Genomic DNA, 22229 nt, shown 5'->3' with positions numbered 1-22229 from the left:
TAGCACCTGCTGAGTGTAGGCCCTTTCAGCTCAGATATTAGGTTTTAAGTTTTCTATATTTTTACTCTGTATTATGATGCTGAATAAATGATTATTATTATTATTATTATTATTTAGAATATTAGGCCGTATACTTTTTTGCTTTTGGAAAATAGTGTCAATGTCATATTGTCAGTAAAACGTCAAACACAAAATTGCAGAGAGAAAACTACTCTGTGTTGCCGACTGTCATTTTGTCAAATGCTCAATTTATTTTTCTTTTAAATTTAATGTTTTAATAATATTTATAAATTAAATCCATCAAAATGGTTGAAGCACAAAAATATAGGATAGAACAGGAGATGACCAACTTGGTTAACGAGTTGGACAGGAGTTATCTAAGGCGAATGCAAGTAAGTGAGGTTATGATGATCCATGCTTCCAGTGCATTATGCAATAATTGGTAATACCGATACTACAAATAGAAAAAACTATAATAATTTATTGAGGTAGTCTTTATAGAAACTCTTCAAGTTAACTCGCGGCTAAAATAGGTTAGACAAATAGTAGTTTTGTCTCATCTATTTTAACCGCCAATCAGTTTCTTTTGTAAGCTGTTTCGGTTGAAGAGAGCGATAAGCAGAGAAGATATAAGAGGCATGACATTTTAGTCTTCTGGAATAGCAACGTATAGCTCTCATAATGCTATTCATGGAAATAGTCAATTCTTTTTAAGTGGATAATAATGGAATGGTGTACCCGCCTGCGCTAACGGTTTACGCTAGTGGAGCACCAGTGGAGGATGATAGCATGAGCATGAGGTCAGATCAGTTAGCCCATTATAACAAATCCACTAGGTATTTATCATCTTACCATGAGTAGGCACATAAGCTTGTTTACCAATTATATAAAAGATTAAAAAAATGAACAAATATGAATAACATTAGTTGTGACAAGCAGCACCTAACACATCATCTTGAGATTAAAAGCTGGCAAAGGAAAATAAAGTTTATGAATGTAATCTAAAATTTAAGAAATTTAAGATAAATAAATTTGATGGACTTTAAAACAACAGTTCTTCTTTTTCTTTTAATTTGAAAGGCTTCCAGTAAATGATGTCAGTGATTTTGCCAATGTCATGCTTAGGGTGACACAGTGGTGTGGTTTATGGTTTTAAATAACAGTTTAGAAACAACAACACTAGGTGTTCTGATAACTGAAACTGTAGTCTGGATTTGATGATAGTAGATGGTGATAGTATATAATAATAATAATATATTTTCTAAACGGTCAAGCTTTATATACCACCTATGGTATGCAGCACAAAAGGCCATGACCATCTTGAGAAATATCATAGCTCTTTGGAATACTGGCATTACACTTAATATAAATTTATTATCACATTTCCATTTTTTGGTTCCAGATGCCCATTTTGCTTCCTACTAGACTTTTCTGAATTAATTTCCTCACAACGCTGTCGACTTGCAGGTGCTCATATGCAGCAGTAATAATTTATCTGCTGCAATTTTGCTTGGCCCCTAATGTATACAAAAATGTATTTAGGAATGCACATGCAGGAATAAAATGTATGGCAAAAGGATGTATTCAGAAAGAAAGAGTAGGATATTACTTTAAAAATAAAAAAAAATGTAAGAAATATTACTTTAATTTTTCAGGGTGATATGCACCGCTGTGCAGCTAAATGCTGTGATGACCAACAGTCATCATTGGAACGAGTGCATGGCTGTATAGAAAATTGCACGACTTCATTGAACCAGGCCAATAATTATGTTCAGGTACACATATCTTTATACATATATAAAAATTAAGTGTCATATTGTTGGTCCGCGAACCGCGTTGGACTCCTAAACTACTGAAATAATTGCAAATTTGATTCGCACATTGTGTGCAATGTGATGTCTAAATTGAAAGATAGATTACATCATAATTAATAGTCGCAATGAATGACAATTAAATGGTGCACCTGCCTGCACTAACAGTTTACGCTGGCGGGGCACCAGTGGAGGATGATAAGGTAAACATGAGGTCAGGTCAGTTAGCGCATTGTGACAAATTCATCAAGAATTTATCATGATGGTATCCAGGGGGAACCATGTGGAGGTTAACCTGACATGGTAGATTGCTAGCAATGAGAGCATCAATCCACATTACTGATAATCCCCTTTCCCCCCATTTTGTAAGGACCCTAGCCACAACAATGTATGGCTGGGCTGCTGTGGCCGGGCTACTAGTATGTAAGTATATAGAATGTTGGATTATTACACTGACTCACACTCAAGAGGTTGTGAGTTCTAATTTGACTAATACCAATATTTCTGACTGACTCCAGAACTTTCTGACTGAAGAAAACACAAATACCAAACCAAAAAACAAACATAGGTAGCCTTGCCTGCTTGTTAGATTTAAAAAAAATAGTTTAGTAATGGAAATCTGTTTATTTTACAGGGTGAAATTAACCATCTCCAAAACAGACTGCAACGATGTGTAATGGACTGTAATGACGCAGCACGAGACAGATTAGGTCCAGATCCAAGTCAAGAGACTGTGAGTATCAAGAAATAATCATTAAAAAATCATATTATATTTTATTTATTTTTAATAATTGAAACAGTTTTTTTTTCAATAAAGTCGTTCATATCCACCTATTGCTTTCCCGCCATTTTACTTTTTTTTAAATCAGCGCACGGCTGAATTTTCAATTCGAAATTTGAAAATTAGCAAATAGTGTGCTTTTCCAATACAACATCATTATTTGCGTTTATAATGCACGAAATAAGAAGGATGGCGGCGGATTTCTTTATAAAGAAAACTTTATATTTACAAAGAAGTTACAACTCCAAATAATTATAGAATAGAAGAGAAGAAAAGAAAATCATTAATTGAAATAAACTTAATTCAAGCACTTTGGATAGTCATAATGAATGATAACATCCATTTAATCTACCATTATTCGGAAAGATGTCTCATCATAAGAAGAACGAGCAAGAAACTTGCGTGTTGCTCTTTGAAATAAATATTGTAACTTTACATTTCCAATTCGAAACATGCAAATAAATACAAACCACCAACTATATTCTTATGTACTAAGCACATTTTGTATTGTTGAACTGTTGCATATTAGTTGTTTGCGAAGCGTAATTTAGGCGTTTCTACACACTTAACTCCCGCGTGTTTTATGACCGTTTTTATTTATAGAAACCCAGTGAAATTAGATCCACTTTATGAGCAAGTGTGTTGAAAAATATTATATGCTTGATGACTTGAAAAATATCTGCGAAAAGTGACATTTATTTTTAATTTAAATTTATTTTGGGAGTTTCGTTTTTTAACATGTCAACCCGATTATTAGAACTAATCGTAACAATTCTTAAAATTAATAAACACATTTAAATAATGTATAGGATAACATAATTCCAACATTACAGTAAATTTTTGTCAACAACATAATTGCAACTTAAATATTAAATCTAGGTATGTCAGCCAGCATAGTGCAGTGGGTCCTCATAAGTCTTTATGTCCATCATTATAGAATAGAATAGAATAGAAAATCATTTATTCAAATAAACTTACATTGAAGCACTTTTGAATAGTCATATTTTTTTTTTTTTTTTAATCTACCGCTCATTCGGAATGCTGTCTCATCACAAGAAGAACAAGCAAGAAACTTGTGTGTTGCTCTTTTAAATAATTTATTCTTACTTACAATTTAAGTTTAAGTGTGTGAATACAAACCACCGATTAGCACTAATTCAATTAAATACTCAAAAAGAAAAAAATATTGAATACATAACCAACTGGTTAAACAATTAATAAGAGGAAATCAGTCATAGTGATTAGAGCAGACCAGTCCCTACAAGCAGCACCCGTTCACGAGTATGACGGATGAGCCAGCCATCACTGCGCTCGACCATATTTTAGGGAGCCCAATGACCCGGCCCACCACGCCGCCACAAGTCTGGACATTTTAGTGAGCATGACTACTCAAAACACCAGACCACGTCATAACTACTCACAATTGCCATCTGATGTTTATAGTATTCACATTTCACATAAGAATGCATGCGGCAATTAATACAAAACCCGCTACGCTTTCATATTTCTAAAATAATTGAATCAAGAAAGCAATGAGATAAACAAATTATAACGTTGTATGCTAATAAACTAATTATTTACTTGATATGTTGTCTTCTATGAATTCGTCTATCCTGTAATAGGCTTTCTTACATAAAAATTGTTTAATATAAGATTTGAATTGCCTCTCTGTCAGATTTAGTGCAGATTCTGGCAGTTTATTATAAAATCTTACGCAATTACCATAGAATGAATTACTGACTTTGTGCAGGCGGCATTTAGGTAAAATTAGCTTATTTTTATTGCGTAAGCTTCTATTTGTACAGTCTTTAAGTTTTCTAAAACTGTCTAAATTCTTCCGTGTATACATGATATTCTCATAAATGTATTGTGAAGTAACGGTGAGGATATTTGAATCTTTAAAACACTGACGTAATGACTCTCTTGAACCCATACCATAAATAGAACGTATGGCTCTCTTTTGTAAAATAAATATAGTATTTATATCGGCTGCTTTACCCCATAGTAGTATACCATATGACATAATGCTATGGAAATAACTAAAGTATACAAGTTTAGCCGTCGCCACGTCTGTTAATTGCCTAATTCTTCTAATTGCATATGCAGCTGAACTGAGTCTATTGGCCAATTTTGAAATATGGGGCCCCCATTGTAATTTCTAGTCCACTGTTATACCTAAAAAAACTGTATCATTAACAAAATTTACTATTTCGTCATTAAGCAATAACTGTGTATTTATTGGTCTTACATTAGGAAGTGTAAATTTTATACACTTTGTTTTGCTGGAATTTAATAATAGGTTATTACATGTAAACCAATTTAATATAGCAGACATAGCACAATTTACATCGTCTAATTGATTAGTTTGACGTCCAATTTTAAACACTAACGAAGTATCATCCGCAAACAGCACTATATCTGCAATTTTCTCTACCATAAAGGGAAGGTCATTTATGTAAATTAAAAAGAGAAAGGGGCCTAAGATTGACCCTTGTGGAACGCCCATTCCAATATTAGCTCCCTTAGATTTTATACCGTCAATATCTACAGTTTGGACCCTATCCTCTAAATAAGTTCTCATTAATTTTAGATCATTATCTTTTATACCATAATGTTCGAGCTTGTACAAAAGTGTTTTATGATCCACGCAATCAAATGCCTTTGATAGGTCACAAAAAACTCCGAGTGCATCCTGTGACTTCTCCCATGATTGGAAAATATGTGTTATCAGCGCTACACCTGCGTCAGTGGTAGACTTGCCGGCGGTGAAACCATATTGTTGACCGTATTATAATAGTCATCTACGGAATAGTAACACTTATTCAATAAATATGACCTCAATCTGGACTTAAACAATGTGAAACTATAAACAGTTTTTAGATGTATTGGTAAATTATTAAACAATTTTACAGATTGATATTTCGTACTGTGTGTAACTATTGTGAATTTAGGAATCATTTGGGATTGCAGATCTTTTCTCCTAGTACTTTCACGGATAATTCTTTCTTCGTTAGTTTCTATCTGGGTTTAGTTTTTCATCAAATTACAAACAGTCGCGAAAATGTACAAACAAGGCACTGGCAAAATTCTTAATTCTTTGACTTTTTGACACACCAAGTGACATAGAGGTCACTTGTGTGGTGACACCCACACAGACCACTTTTTATATAGTCTGCTTCAGCAAAACTCATAAATATACTGTTTATTTCAGATTGACAAGTGCACAATAGATTTTGAGAAATGTGCAGTCAAATGCGTTGATAAGCATATAGGACTGATCCCCACCATGATGAAGACGATGAAGAAGGTCCTGGCCAGCGGGAAACCTCCCCCACCGAAGAACGAATAATATTAAATCCATACTCCCATAGCAATAACAAATTCGACAGTGTTCAAATGAAACTGGCTTATATAAAAAATCTGTTTAGTATATTGTCAGTTTTTCTGAATTGAATGTGTATGTAGCGCGGTTGTTATCTCCTCAACACTATAGCATTATATGTGATGTGATGAGGTGTCGCTGCATAAGTGTCGAGAAATTTAAAGATTCGTAATGTATCCATGCCATGCCAGGACGGGTCGTTAGTGTAATATAAAATAAACTCGCTGTCTGTACACTTAAATGTTTAAAATTACGCAACAGATTTTAATACAGTTTTCAGGAATAGATAGAGTAATTTAAGAGGAAGATTTATGTAATACATACGTTTTACGCATAGAATAAGACGTAAAATATTTGTAATGCACCCGTGCGTAGCTGGGGCGTTTAAGTAGTATGTAATAATTTGTGTAGCACTGGGTACTGTTATTTAGGTTTCTAAGTAGGTACACTTTAAAATGTATTTATATAACACTAGCTTTTGCCCGCGGCTTCGGTCGCGTTAATTTATCCCCTTATAGGTGGAATTTATCAAAATCTTTTCTTAGGGGATGCCTACGTCATAGTAGCTTTATGTATGCAAATTCTTAGCCTGATCGGTTTAAAATTGACAAAGTTTTATATAAACTCATCCCCTATTTTATCCCTTTGGGGGTAGACTAATCAAAATCCTTAGCGGATGCTTACGTCATAACATCTACCTGCATGCCAAATTGCAGCCCGATCCGTCTAGTGGTTTGGGCTGTGCGTTGATAGATCACTACGTCAGTCACCTTTGAGTTATATATATTTAATTTTTTTTAAACGATATCAGGCAATTTGCCCGTTACTTTTGATTGGATCTGTATTTCGAATATACATAACCAGTGCGCCACTCAAAACAAATATTCGATGCGGAAATCTGATCTTTGCTTCCGGAAGCGCTGTTAGTCTTCCAGTCGTGGTGGACAGATTTCCGCACTGAGGTCTCACACATGCTAATGATAGCGGAATTAAACAATAGTATAAATCAATTAAATAATGAAACTAACTTACGCAATATGACACCTAATTCCATAAAGTATAGATTTAAATAGAAACAAGAAACCTGAAGGCAAAGGGTAAAATTAGGGTTGTGAAAATAATATCGATTATGGAAAAACCGGTTATTTTGCTAACAGAAATAATCGATTTTGTATACAAAATATCACATCACTTCATAAGGTATCTAATCCAATTTGCGATGAAAAAATCACAAGCCAAAAATAACTACATTGTTTCAAATTTAGATATGTAATAATTGTTTAGTTGTATAATATCTTGTTATATGTACATAGAATAGAATAAAGAGTTGTTACTTAAGACTTTGTTTTAATTTATTTCTGTCTAATAGCTGCCTTCTTTCACGCAAGAATCGGCTTTTACTCAGGAAAGAATGTGCATGTAAATGCAGAATAAGAGAACAAGAAAGCACCCCGCGCACTGTTTACTTATTTCTGCCTAATTTACACTCAGCCCAAGTGAGCAGGGAAGTGAGTAGCGCCAGAGTGGAAACATTTCCCATGCCATTGGCGCTGCCACTCGCGCTGCCCGGCGCTCCCTCGATTGTCGGTTTTTCGTGCGCGAGTGGCAGGGGAAGCGGCTGAATGTAAACGTAGCAGGTAGGTTTTACACGTACGCTCTTTCAGTGAATCGGTTTTCAAGCAGGAAAGAATAAGCATGTTAATGTAGACAGAGAGAACGAGAAACGCTCGCACCGCCAGTGAGCGCAGTCCCGCGTCCTCCAATCGTGCGTTATTTAGCGCCTTTTTATAATAATGAATTATTGCAAAATGGCGGACATTTGACTGGAGCAAAGACAATTATAGAGTTACAAAAAGTTATAAAAACTAATAAAAAATGAAATTTTAAAAAGCGAATGACATGAAACAGTCTCTGAATCACGCGCGAAAGAGTTCAAAAAATGGTAAAATCACAGATAACATAATATTACATAGTAAAATGCAATAATAAGATGGCGCGGGCTGACCTTCCCGCGCTAAATCTCGCGCGTGAAATGGGGAAGATTTTTATTTTATTGGAATACGCAACTTGACGACCAAAGTATAATATGTACACAGTTATGGCCCAACAAGTAATGCCAACAATACCATAGTAATAGGCCGAACAATCTGGGGCACTAGCGGAAGCCTGTCATCTCATGTAATGTAATGTAGGTTGGACTCCATTTTCCGCAAATTGGTCTGTCATTTGGGCCGTTTTGCGTGTAGAGCCAGGCTACTAAAGTAACCCAGCCTGCCATCTCATTATTTATGAATAAGTTGGCTAGAATGAAGATAAAGTGTAGTTAAAAAAATCACATCGGAAGTCATTGTATTTTTGGTTGATAATAATAGTCTACCCGTCTGAGCTAAAGGGTTAAGGGTACCAGTGGAGGATGATAAGATGAATTTGCGGTTAGGTCAGTCAACCATTCGTGGCAAATTCACTTAAAATTTTCATGAAAGTCAATATGACAATACTTAAATTGCTAGCAATGTGCTTATTAGTCCACATTACGTACTATACCTTTTCCTCCTCCCGCCAATAGAGTTTACAACTTAGTTTACATTCTTATAATTACACGCAATTCGGTTTTCTTTTGTTATATTCAGAACTAGCCGTTCACGCGACTTCGCGTGGAATTTAACTTTATTTTTCAAAAATAAAAGTAGCCTAAGTTACTCCTTATTACATAAGCTACCTGCCAAAAAAAGTCCCGTCAAAATCGGTCCAGCTATTTCAGAGATTAGCCGGAACAAACAGACAGACAGACATACAAAAATTGTAAAAAATATTATTTTGGTGTATGTACCGTATTTATATTAATATGCGTGTAGTAAAAAACGGTTATTTCAATATTACAAACAGACACTCGAATTTTATTTATGTGTGTAGTATGTATAGATAAATAGTTTTATGTATTTTGAGATTCTTTCACCCAGCAAAATGTGAGCATATCAAGAATCAACTTGTGTTATGGGTACTAGATTACTGATAAATACACAAATACATTTTTTGTAAATGCATACATAATAAACATAGAAAACACCCAGACCAATACAAACAATCATACTCATATTTGTACTGTGTGAGGAATCGAACTCGCGACCATCGTACATAAGATGGTGTTCTAAACTGCTAGACTACCGAGACTTATAAAAGTATTTTTTATTATTAATACTCAGCTTTCCGGATGAATGATATAATAGTAAAAAAACTTCAAAATTACTTATATTAAGTTTATGTATTTGAACATAGATTATTTCTATTTTTCTATACGGCCTGTCTGATACTAAACGACACATTACAATATTTACACTCTTACAACACTGGAGGCATCATATTGTGCATTGCTTGATAAAATTCTTGTATATCTTGAGTCATATTGTCCAGGAATATTATCTATTATTGTTAATAATTAATTACAAAAATCCATAGATATTGTATGTAATTTTTTTTGTAATCATTAAATAGGTATAAAAGGCAAGAGAATACACTGTAAGTTTATATTATAGTTTGTAAACTGATACGATGAATTCACAATATCTGTATATTTTGTTTTCCGCCTGTTTATTTGTGAGTATACATATATTGATATAGTTACGACTATAATTCTAGGTGGTATAGTTAGAAGTATTACTAATCTCACATTATGGTAAATCTACAAGTCGTTATGCCTACATTTCGTTGAACTCTTTAATCATTTGAAGTTGAATCTGCCATCATCTCTTAGCTTAAATTACATTGTTATAGGTGTTTTCATTTCCGGAGAGTTAGTTAAACATAAGCACAATTTTTTTTGTATTCTTTAATACACAAATGTAAAAGTTTCATTGTAATAAAATATTGAGACCTTCATTGATTCAGTTAATAATAGATACATTTCCAGACTTTTGGGCTCTTCAGTTCGATTATTGGGTTAGGTTAATGTATTTTATTAATTTACGATTGAAATACTGCGTTCCTAATAGTAGAGACTAATTTATGGCTATTTCTTTAAATCGTATTTAAAAAGTAATATTTATTTTTCAGCTACAGACAAATGGAGCAATTTTGAAAAAAACCAGCCCGCTGAGAAATTTACCCATTCTTGGGGGAGTTGCATCACCAACCTGCGGGTGTTCCGCAAACCTACCCTACATTCCGGATATACCTATACTGGCACCACTAGAACCTGCTTGCGGATGTAAGGTACCTAACTGCGGATGTTCACCACGTATTATTGAAGTTCCCACATACTTCTCACCAGCGGTTGAAGTACCATCTTGTGGATCTAATGGCTTTTTCTCGGCCGGTGTTGAGCTGGCGTCCTGTGGATGCGGTATACCTTCATGCGGATGTAATATACCCACTTGTGGAGGTTTACCTTCATGCGGATGTGGCGTACCTAACTGCGGATGTACAGTTTTAGATTCCCCAACATATTATACTACTCCTGCCTGTGGTTGTGGAGTACCAAATTGTGATTGTGGTGCGTACATTACACCCATAAAACCAGCGCCATCTTGCGGATGTGGAATACCCACTTGCGGATGTACTTTGCCACCACTCCCACCTGTTCTGGGATGCACGAAATATTTAAGACAAGTGGTAGTACAGCCGCCATTTTTGTAAAATGAATTCATTATGAAAAATATCATATTTCAATATTGATAATAATATTTATGTGTCTTTTATGTTACAAGAAAGAAAAATAATAAATTATGAATAAAAAAACAATAAACTGTAGTTTACTTCTTTGTATGTGTATACTTAGCAACCAAAAATTATTTCCAATAGTGCCATAATTTAATTTTAAAAATGCAAATACTTGGCTGTCATAATAGAAATTTGCCACCATCGTAGTATAAAAAAAAGAACAGAAATGTTCAAATTTGTCTCGCAATCGGCCAATTTCAGGTTTAAAGAGAAAACGCATAACTATATACTCTTTACCTACCTACCTACTGTAATTATTTATTTACTAGGTGACACGCGCAACTTCCTCATTATAACATTTACTCAACATATTTTGTCATTATATTTCGTCCAATTTAAATAATATCTTTTAAAATAGCCTATGTTTTATTCCGATGTAGAATGTATATTACTAAAAATTTTCACCAAAATCTGTTCAGTAGATTTTGTATTATGTAGGTTTTTTTTTAATATTTAGTAATAATAATATCCCTGGACCATTTACACATCGCCATCTAGCCTCTAGGTAAGCAGAGCTTGTGTTATAGGTATCAGACAACAGACTATTATACAAATAAATAATACATTTAGAAAAAATCTAGATCAATACAGCCAATCATACTAATGTACACATGTCAGGTTAGTTAGTCCATCGTAACAAATGCAGCATGAATTTATCGATGGTTTCCTGTTGGAACGGCGTGGAGGTGAACATAAAATGGTATTGCCAGCAATGGGGTCAGCAGTCCACATTAACAATCCCCTTCCACTCCCTAATACAGTAATAACTAAGGTTTCTACTTCATACAGAGCCCAGATCGAGTATTCGCCCAATGGTAACTCAACTCATTGACACCAGATCTGATAGCATAAAGTCTCGATACCTCTATATATGATATTCCAGTGGAATATTTATATTAATACTAGCTGGCCCGGCAAACGGTGTTTTGCCATATAAATTTATAATTTTTATAGCGTTATTACTCTATAAAAAATAGGGGTTGTGATAGATGGATGAAAATTTAGGGTTGTATGTTTTTTTCAATCATAAATAATAATAAATTTTATGTTTCGACATAGATAAAAAAAATATATATATATTTACGGGTGGATATCCCTTACCACTTAGAGGTATGTAAAATAGATAGTAGCCGATTCTCAGATCTACTGGATATGCATATAAAATTTTATGAAAATCTATCAAGCCGTTTGGGAGGAGTATGGTAACTAACATTGTGACACGAGAATTTTATATAAGATACTAAAGCTAAAAGTTTTGTTTGAACGAGCTAGTCGGGCGCATAGCTCATAGGACAGATGGCCGTTGGGGCGATGAGTGGCGACCGCGGACCGGAAGACGCAGCGTGGGAAGGCCTCCATCAAGGTGGACCGACGATCTAGTCAGGATCGCTGAAAGGAAATGGATGCGAGCAGCGCAGGACCGATCGTCGTGGAGATCTTTAGGGGAGGCCTTTCTTCAGCAGTGGACGTCTTCCGGGCTGAGATGATGATTATGATGATTATTATGAATTATCTTAATCTTAATATAATAATATTATAAACGCGAAAGTTTATGAGTATGGATGAATGTTTGTTACTCTTTCACGCCAAAACTACTGAACAGATTTACTTGAAACTTTACAGTTATGCAGCATATACTTCAGAATAACATATAGACTATGATTAGTATAAACCTAACTGTGATATAGATCCTTCCAGAGAAACGAATAAAAAAATCTATTTAGTTATTTTAAGTATGTATATGTTATTGTTATGTAAACATATTTGTACTCACAATTACTTAAGTTAAGTAAATGCATCTAATTTTAAAACCATAGAGTATAGTTTTAAATAGAATAAAATGGAGAGGATGGAAGGAGGCCTATACTAAAAAATTAATTAAGGCTTAAAAGGAAGAGTATACAAGAGTATAAATATCACGTGGGTGAAATCGCGGGCACAGCTAGTACTAATATAAATAACAGAGGGTGCTATCAATCAACCCCTCCAATCGATTCCCCGTCCAATTTAAACGGGGATCAAAATTACGACGGCCTGAGCCGAGGTTCGAACCCCTAGTGATGCCCTCAGACTAAAGTCGTATCCCTCAAGCAGGAGTTGGCCATCAGCCGCTCCATAAGTCCTTCCGCGGGTTTGGAGTGCCATCTGCACTCGCCCCCTAACGTCCGGTGAAGTTGTAAAGGCCAGCTGTGGCCAATAGCATTAGAGTAGTTCGTAAAAAAGCTATCAATCAAATCAAATCAAAATAAAGATATTTTGATTTGATTGGATTTGTGCTAGCTTGATATTCTTATCCCTCTAGTGGCATCTGTGAATCAATAGAAGAAACTTCGAATGTGACGTCTTATTCCTCTGGAATAGTGATATCACGGGTGTCACATGATAAAGTGATGTCTGTAGTGCTGTACATGTATATAGGTGACGATTGCCACTTACCATCAGGTGGGCTGCCAGTTTTTTTGCCATTTAACATTACATTTATAATAATAAAATTTCCGGACAAACACACAGCGTCATCTAGTCCGAGCTAAGCAGAGCTAGTGTTATGGGTACTAGGCAACTGATAGATATAGATAAATATGTATATTCAGTAAATACATACATTATATACACAAAAAACACACAGACCGATACAAACAATCACACCCTAGAATACAAATCCATCATGCGAATTATCAAATCTGCGACCAACGTAAGTAAGGGGCTGTCCTAAACCGCCAGACCATCGAGGACATCAAATGAAAAAAAGAAATAAAAAATCAGGTAATAGCATTTTTTTTCTATGAATCTAAAATGTAGTAATCTTCAGATAAAGTCAATGAAATAACTGACATTATCTCTTGCAATCATGTTAATATATCGTTGAAATTGCGATATATGCATTTTATATAAAGAGCTATTTTATCTGTCAACGCATCAAACGTATTGTTTAATTGTAATAGGTAAGTAATTACATTATTATATCAACTTCTTTCTGCTCGTCTCCTAAAGATTGTAGCGTGACGATAAATGACTTTACTCAAATATTAATCTAGGTTTAATTCATAATTTAAGCACCGCATTCTAGTTGGTGGAGCTCATGCCATTTTTTACGATTTTGCATCAATATTTTTAGTTTTTAATACGACAAGACTCTAACTTTTTCCTTGATCTGCTTAATAGCTGTGCTAGATATAAAAATATATATTTTTTTTATAATTACGCCTTTAATTTATTATAATTCAGTACAGATATATTGTTATACATTTTCTGCAGCATTTCTTGCATAATAATCATAATCCTGGACAATTCACACTAACTAGTCCCAAGTTAAATAAAGGTTGTATATTATAGGTGCCAGGCAACTAACATAAATACTTATATACATTTTTTTGTAAATATGTATAGGAAACACCCAGACAAATCTATATAATTATAGTCATGAATACAAATGTTTATACCGTTCGAGGAATGAATCCGCAGACATCGGAAGGAAGGCGGTGTGCTAAACTGTTAGACCACCGAGGCCGTCAAATGACATAAATATTTTTTATTTTTCAGATTAACATGGCAAAAAATAAACTAGCCTGTTTATTAATAATTGCTTCCATAACGCAGTTAGCAATGGCAGCGATCGCGAGCAGCCGACAAAATCAAATGGCATCCATACTCCGAAACATTCTATCACCGACCAGCGCTAATAAAGCGATGGAAATGCTACAAATAGCCGCTATTGGAAAGCCAGAAATAGCCGTGCCAAAGGCAATACAACAGTTGCCAATGAGATCACTAGCTGACTTAAAACTACAACCCCGTCCAATTATCGGTCAGCAAATTATAGAAGTACCAGCGATACAAGAAATAGCAGTGCCAATGCCAATGGCGCCGTGTGTTTCGCCAGTACCCGAAGTTTTTTCTGTACCCTGTTCGCAACCTGTAGTTCCAAATAAAGTATACCCTTATCCGTACTCTGCCCCTTGTGCATACCCAGCTCCGGCGCCAATTGTTAATCCGTTCTTGCCAGCGGCGTCGCCTGTTTCAGCAATGGCACCGCCAACCTCGAATATGTTACCGCCAGTTAACCCTACGCAAGTACGGAGTCATTTCTTAAGGAAAATACCTATTCCACCGCCATCGTTGTAGATTTGTTATAACTAGTTACCCAGTCGAAATTCGACCATTAATTAATTTAAATTATTAATTTGAACATTATTAAGGTTCATTCATAATTTAAGAGCTGCGCTCTTGTCGGTGGAGCTCTTGTCATATTCCATGTTCTTGTATTCATCATTGCCTTGCCTTTATTCCATTATTTGTGGTCGGCGCAGTATGTCATTCTCTTCCACTGCTCTCTATCGGTCGTCATATCTGAACATACTCTTCTTTTATTCATATCATCTTTCACACAATCCATCCATCTTTTCTTAGGGCGTCCCCTCCCATTCCATGTTCTTCTATTATGTTCTTTAAACGTTGATACGACTGTTAGTGATTCTATTGGCAATAAATATTAAAGACGATATTAATCTATTCTCAATTTGACCACAGACTAAAATAAACAAAAGAGTATACTCGTACATTCGCGTGTGTGTGTCAAATACATGGTAGTGTGTGTAATGTTTTTTTTCATTGATATAATGTATTTTTGGTGTATTATTTTTTAAATAATATTAGCCTTCTGCACTTCTTCTCTATATAAACTGTAAGTGTGCGAATTACATACTCCTCCGTACGTGTAATTTTTGTATATTTATACTTATTTATATTTATATTATGTATATTTATACTTACTGATTTATATAATAAATGTTATAATAAAGTTACTATTTATATTGATTTATTACTTTTTATTTTGAGTTTATTTTATTATCCTAATTACACTCAAAAGGTTGTGAGTTAAAATCTGGTAAATATAAAAAAAAAATTTGAATGTTGCTGACAATTTTTCCGATGAAGGAAAAACTGATTTCAATCTAAAGTAAGTCGTACATTATGTGTTAATTAAGTGGGGTTAACTGCTTTTAATTTCTGGTTTACTGACGATGACTTACTGATGTTATAAATTATGATGGTCGCAGTTTCGATTCTCACATATTTATTCATTTTAGACTACCTATATGTTGTGTCCAAAACGTTTTAAGTGGTTAGTATCCAGAATAAGATTTTTATTCTACCACTCATTCGGAATGCAGATTCATCACAAGAAGAATGAGCAAGAAACTATTATCTCTTTTGAGATCGGAAAATCGGAAAGGCTGACTAACAGCCCTGATGGTAAACGGTCACCGTCGCCTATGTTCATGAACAAAACTAAGTACATCACGTTAACATTTAATGCCTGTGATACCACTTAAGCGTTACCATTCCAGAAGACTAAGCTGTTATGCCTCTTATCCTGTAATGTCAGTGCCTTATCTGTAACCTACAACTGAAACTCAGCTTGCAAACCTACTGATGAGATGAGACTGAGGTACTTCAAACGTACTCAACCGACCCTTTACAGTCTACCTCTACTAAATATGGGATTAAGCTTCTTGTATAGATTATAAAGAATTATTCCAAAGTTATTTACTGAATTATTACAAACTTGTACGTAATAATAACCCTTGACAATTCAGGCAGCGCCATCTGGTAGCTAAGCACAGCTTGTGTTATAGATACTAGACAATTGATTGAATACTTCAGTAGATTTTTTTTGTAAATACATAATTTCTATTAAGAACTTCTTATCGCTGTATCTTTCTTCTTACTAATATTATAAAGGCGAAAGTTTCTGAGTATAGATAGATAGATAGATTACTCTTTCCAGCAAAAACTACTGAACGCATTTTGAAAAAACTTTATAGTAATATATCTTATACATCAGACTAACACATAGGCTATAAATTTCATGCACGTGACTCCGTAGACACAGCTAGTTAATCATAATAACTTTACTGCCATAGAAATTAGCTTTATCTATTATACATAACACTTTTTGCCGAAATAATTACAAAATCCTTTTGAAATGCAATACATTATTTCTTCGTATATGTGTCTATTGTATTGGAAAATAGGTTAATCAATATGATAAACGAATAAATGGCAGGTACATAAAGTAACACAGTGGGTTAATAGTAACAGTGAGCACAGGTTGAAATCAAACGGTAAACATGTATGGACGTATAGTTTTGATATTTGCACTCTGCAATGCTGTAAGTATTTCTTTGTATAACTACTATTTTGTGATTTCTGATGACCTTTGTTTTCATATAAGGGACAAACGAGCTTGCGGCTCACCTGATGGTAAGTGATTACCGCTGCCCATGAGCACCCGCAACACCAGGGGAATTAGCAACATCAGGCCTTTACGAAGGAATATGCTATTTTCTTGAAGATTTCAATATCGTATCGGTTCTACTAATACTATTGCTGGAAGGTGATTCCACAATGTGGTAGTGCGTGGCACACCAGTTTCTAGAAAAACGCACGGTAGAGGACCGCCGTTCATCCAGATGATCAGGATGGTATTTTACCTGATGACCTAGTTTACTCCAGGGGCTTAGATACAAAAGGCAGTGAGTTCGAATGTGGCAGATACCAAAAAACTGGCTTAAAAACTGGTTAATTTATATTTCTTATTGATTGTTAGGTAATAATGTTAGACATGGACGCCTACATAAGTACAATGTAAATAAGGTCTTAAAAAAAGTGTCTTGCCAGTTTTTCTCAACAAGAAATTGACGTTCATAAGCGTCCAAAATATCCTACATGAATAAATGATTTTTGACTTAATTTATTAATTAAAAGTAATTATTTCAGGTTAGAAGCCACTTACTCATGCCGGCAGCTCACGACCACCTAGTTCTACCACCATTGCCAGTTATGCCTCCACCTATAAGTTGCTTGGACAGAGCGCCCTGCGAGTTCTTGCCAGAAATAGCCATGCCAATTGGTCTGGCAAACCCATTATTGCCAGTGGCGTCCCCTGTTTCTGCTTTGGCACCCCCATTCCCCGCTGGATTGCCTCCTGCATACCCTTGCAACTGCAGGTGTGAGTATTTGAGGAAAATACCAATTCTTCCACCTTCCATATAGTTATGTAATATTTTTAAAGAATAAAATATGTTTTTTTATACATTTTCTTTTATTTTATTTACCTGTTACTTAATTATATAATATCTATCTATAGTAATATTATAAACTTTGTCTGTTTTATTACAAAAAGATGCTAAACCAGGTATGGTTTAGCACTAGTAATAAACGATTGACCAAAGTATTCCTTATTACAAAACTAAGTTTATCTCTAAACCGTGATTCACCTATGGTCTAAAGTAAGACCTGCGATGCCCCTGAGATTATATAAACTTTTATTTTAGAAATTATATTCATTTTAATAAAATAATAGTTAAATTCCAGGCGAAATGCTGCGCAAGAAAATGCTGTTACCCAAATACAATACTAAATTTATAAAGTAAGATCGCCGATTTTGTTTTATAACTTAAGTAAATTCCGGAACTTACTTGTACAGTACATTATTGTAAAACTTGTACAGAATTCAGAAAAGCTTTCAGTGTTTGAAATGTATATTATTTAATAATATTATAAGGTATGATACTACAATAATACAGTGATAATGTTATAATAATGATTTATTTCCTTTTTATCTTTTTACGAACCTATGTTAAGTAATTGTTTGAATTGGACAGGGAATCGATCGGGATGATTAGTTTTGTTATTATATAATTTAATAACATAATTACTTTTAATCTATACATATAAATAAAATTGGAGTGTCTGTTTGTAATATTGATATTACCGTTCGTTACTACATGCGTATGAATATAAATACAGTACATACACCAAAATATCGTTTCTTACAATTTTTGTCTGTCTGTTTGTTCCGGCTAATCTCAGAAATGGCTGGACCGATTTTGACGGGACTTTTTTGGCAGGTAGCTGCTGTAATAAGGAGTAACCTAGGTACTTTTATTTCAGAAAAATAAAATAAAATTCCACGCGGACGAAGTCGCGGAAACAGCTAGTTCTAAATAAATGTAACTGAGTATCTAGAGTTTGTATGATCGTCCTAAATTATGATTAAACAGCTGAACAGATTCGAATGAAACACATTGATAAATATGACAATTGAAATCTTATTGAGAGTACAATAATGACCTTGGACAGGCTACAAAGCGCCATCTAGTCCTAACCTAAGCAGAGCTTAAAGCTTGAGTTATATGTACTAAACGACTGATACAATTACTTATATACATTTTTTGTAAATACATAAATAATATACATAGAAAACACACAGACTACAAACAATTATACTCATAAAAACAATTTTTGTATTGTTTTTTTGTAATGCTTTGTATTCGCTATACCACCATAGCCATCTATATTACCTATCGCGCAATTTAGTCCATGTAAATCCGGGTAACATATGTAATGTATGGATCTATGACAAGATCTAACTACATATTTACTAAATATCATCGAATGTGGAATCAGTAATTGTGAATATTATGAAATTATTTATTCATAAATTTATTAAATATCATTCAAATCCTATTACCTATTTAGTTGCTATTTTCCCATTGACATAGATAATGTAAATTTAGTTGTTATTGAGTAACGACATTCAACTGTCTTTGCGAACGTACAATCAATTTTATTTTGAATAATATTGAAAATAAACGTTCATAGATTTACTAAATATCATTGAAATTCTATTAATTATTTAGGCGTGATTGAGTAACGAACATTCAAATGTCTCTGAAAACGTACAATCAATTTCATTTTGAATATTATTGAAAATAAACGTTCATTGATTTACTAAATATCATTGAAATTCTATTAATTATTTTGGTATGATTGAGTAACGAACATTCAAATGTGTTTATAAACGTACAATAAATTTTATTTTCAATTCAAATTGAAATGGAATAATCATTGATTTACTAAATATCATTGAAATTCTATTAATTATTTAGGTGTGATTGAGTAACGAACATTTAAATGTCTTTGCAATCTTACAATCAGTCTGATATTACTCGTTCATGCATTTATTAAATATCATTCAAATGCTATTAACTAATTAGGTGTGATTGAGTAACGAATATTAAAATATCTTTATAAACGTACAATCAATTTTATTTTGAATAATATTGAAAATAAACGTTCATAGATTTACTAAATATCATTGAAATCCTATTAACTATGCAGGCGCGATTGAGTAACGAACATTCAAATATCTTTATAAACGTACAATCCATTTTATTTTGAATATTATTGAAATTAAACGTTCATAGATTTAAAATACTAAATATTATTCAAATCGTAATACCTATTAAGGTGTGATTGAGTAACGAACATACAAATGTCTTTGCAAATACATTTGAATGATCAAAATTACAATCATTTTGATTGTGAATATTGTTGAAATTACACGTTTATGGTTTTATTTTCAGTAATGAATTGCTTACTTATAATTAAATAACGCTATCATAAATTCTAATTCCTTCTCTATTGCCACAGAGTAAACAATAACTTTATCGTTATGTATTGCACTGCAATAATTATAAATTTAATATTAAGTAATTTTTTTGATAAATGTTTCATTAAACATTTTGTTTGCGTTGTTGCCACAGCCGTTACAACGTGCAATGCACAAGGGTCTACAACACTATGGATTACGTAATCGCGATATAATAAATCTTCAAATAGACTAAACCACGTCCCATGTTACACTGTGATCTAGTTTCTTGAAAATGGAAGTCAAAATGTATATATTAGTATTTAATATTTTATATATTCAGGTAAGATTTTATTTATCTCCCAGAGGAATATTATAATCACACGCACAGCTCATCCGTTCCGTTTGCATAAACCCTATTTTGTACGAGTCACTGTTCATAGGCCGCCATTTTGTGCCCCATTGGTCTCAAAAACAGGAAATGATAACAATCGCCCGTTTTGCACATGTTTCGTCCTTGAAAACTTATCCATTTTGATTATTTTATGGTTTCAACTGATGATACCAATGAAACTGTGAGTGACCAATGAGTGTCATTCCACTTTTGATATTAGAAACACACGGACAATTCGTCCGTTCCGTTATCGAGCTATCTGTATAATCCCTGTTTTGTCCGACTCTGTTCGTAGGCCGCCATCTTGTGCCGCATTTTTTAAAAACCGGAAGTGACAACAGAAATAAACTATTCTTTTTTTATGAAACTGAAGTGGCAATTAAACAAGCCAACTTGATAGTAGATGTTTACCGTCGCCCTGTGCGAGCGTCTCTCGACAACGAGAGACTACATTATGGGGTTTTTCAAGAATGGTATATGAAGGTTTCGTAAGAGTTGGCAACGCGCACGTGTCTCCCCTAGTGTTTCAGGTGTCCATAGTCTACGGTAACCGTTTACCAACAGATGGGCCATATATTTGTTTGCCACCATCGTAGGAAAAAAAAATAGATAAACGTTTCTCATTGTGAAATTTGTATAATTCTTAATTGAAATATATGATAAAAACGGTCAAGTTCAAGAATACAAGAACGTGATTGAAATTTATATGTATGTACATATATGTATGTACTATGCAGTGTACATATATGTACATTGCATAGTAAAAATAAAGTCGCCGTCGCTGTCTGTCCCTATGTATGCTTAAATCTTTAAAACTACGCAACGGATTTTAAAGAGCTTTTTTTAATAGATAGAGTGATTCAAGAGGAAGTTTTATATATATAATACATGAACACCAGAGCGAAGCCGGGGCGACTAGTAATTAATAATTCAAATCTATACTAATAGTTTAAAGCTGAAGAGTTTGTTTGTATGTTTGAACACGCTAATCTCAGAAACTACGGGTTCGAATTGAAAAATTCTATTTGTGTTAAATAGTCCATTTGTCGAGGAGGGCCTTAAGCTATATAACATTACGCTATGATCAATAGGAGCGGAGCTGCAATGAAAAATATTGCAAAAGGTGAGGAAATTAAACGCAGACGAAGTTGCGAGTGTCAGCTAGTATATAATATAAGTATATACACGGTCAAGTTCAAGAATGTGATGAATGCAATTCTGTTTATGTAAAATAAACTAAAATAACAATTACATAATATACTGTTTGTTTATATATGCATTACATATGAATACAAACAAGGCAGAATGATGACTTTAATTAATATGATTGTGAAATAGATACAAAGGTAGAATATGCTGTATTTGCATTATACAATGATAGAAGATTGGTACAATTAATAAACTGACGGCCTCTGTGGTCTAGCGGTCTAGCACACCGCTTTATGTTCGACGGTCGCGGATTCGATTCCTCGCACGGCACAAATATTTGTATTCGTGACTGTCCGAAGACTGCAACCGTCAGAGGTCAAGCAGTGTGCTAAAGCGGTTTAGCACACTGCTCGACTTCTGATGGTCGCGGGTTCGATTCCGACGATACAAACATTTGGATTCATGAATATGATTGTTTGTGTCATTTCTATGTCATTCATTCATTCATAATATAGCATTTTTTTTTCTCAGACGTTAGCATCGCAGTCAATTCAGGACTA

General features: G+C 34.0%; 3 protein-coding genes across 3 annotated transcripts; all 3 read left to right on the top strand.

Moving 5' to 3' along the window:
• Positions 1 to 214: 214 nt before the first annotated feature.
• On the top strand, positions 215 to 6089 carry LOC131855293 (protein FAM136A). The gene is made up of 4 exons (XM_059206547.1): positions 215 to 392; positions 1656 to 1775; positions 2446 to 2544; positions 5804 to 6089. The coding sequence occupies exons 1-4, from the start codon at positions 306 to 308 to the stop codon at positions 5939 to 5941; spliced, it is 444 nt and encodes a 147-aa protein (XP_059062530.1). The 5' UTR covers positions 215 to 305; the 3' UTR covers positions 5942 to 6089.
• A 3434-nt stretch (positions 6090 to 9523) lies between these two features.
• LOC131855265 (uncharacterized) lies at positions 9524 to 10606 on the top strand. Its single transcript, XM_059206509.1, has 2 exons — positions 9524 to 9568; positions 10025 to 10606. Exons 1-2 carry the CDS (start codon positions 9524 to 9526, stop codon positions 10604 to 10606), a joined length of 627 nt encoding a protein of 208 aa, XP_059062492.1.
• Positions 10607 to 14236: 3630 nt separating this feature from the next.
• Positions 14237 to 14812, top strand: LOC131855377 (uncharacterized). Its single transcript, XM_059206636.1, has one exon. The coding sequence runs from the start codon at positions 14237 to 14239 to the stop codon at positions 14810 to 14812; it is 576 nt and encodes a 191-aa protein (XP_059062619.1).
• Positions 14813 to 22229: the final 7417 nt, after the last annotated feature.

This window comes from Achroia grisella, unplaced genomic scaffold (genome assembly GCF_030625045.1).
Source record: "Achroia grisella isolate CSIRO2021 unplaced genomic scaffold, CSIRO_AGI_Agris_v1 utg1360, whole genome shotgun sequence".
NCBI lineage: Eukaryota > Metazoa > Arthropoda > Insecta > Lepidoptera > Pyralidae > Achroia > Achroia grisella.
Note: the sequence above shows the minus strand (reverse complement) of the source record. Positions and strands in the feature narration are given on the sequence as shown.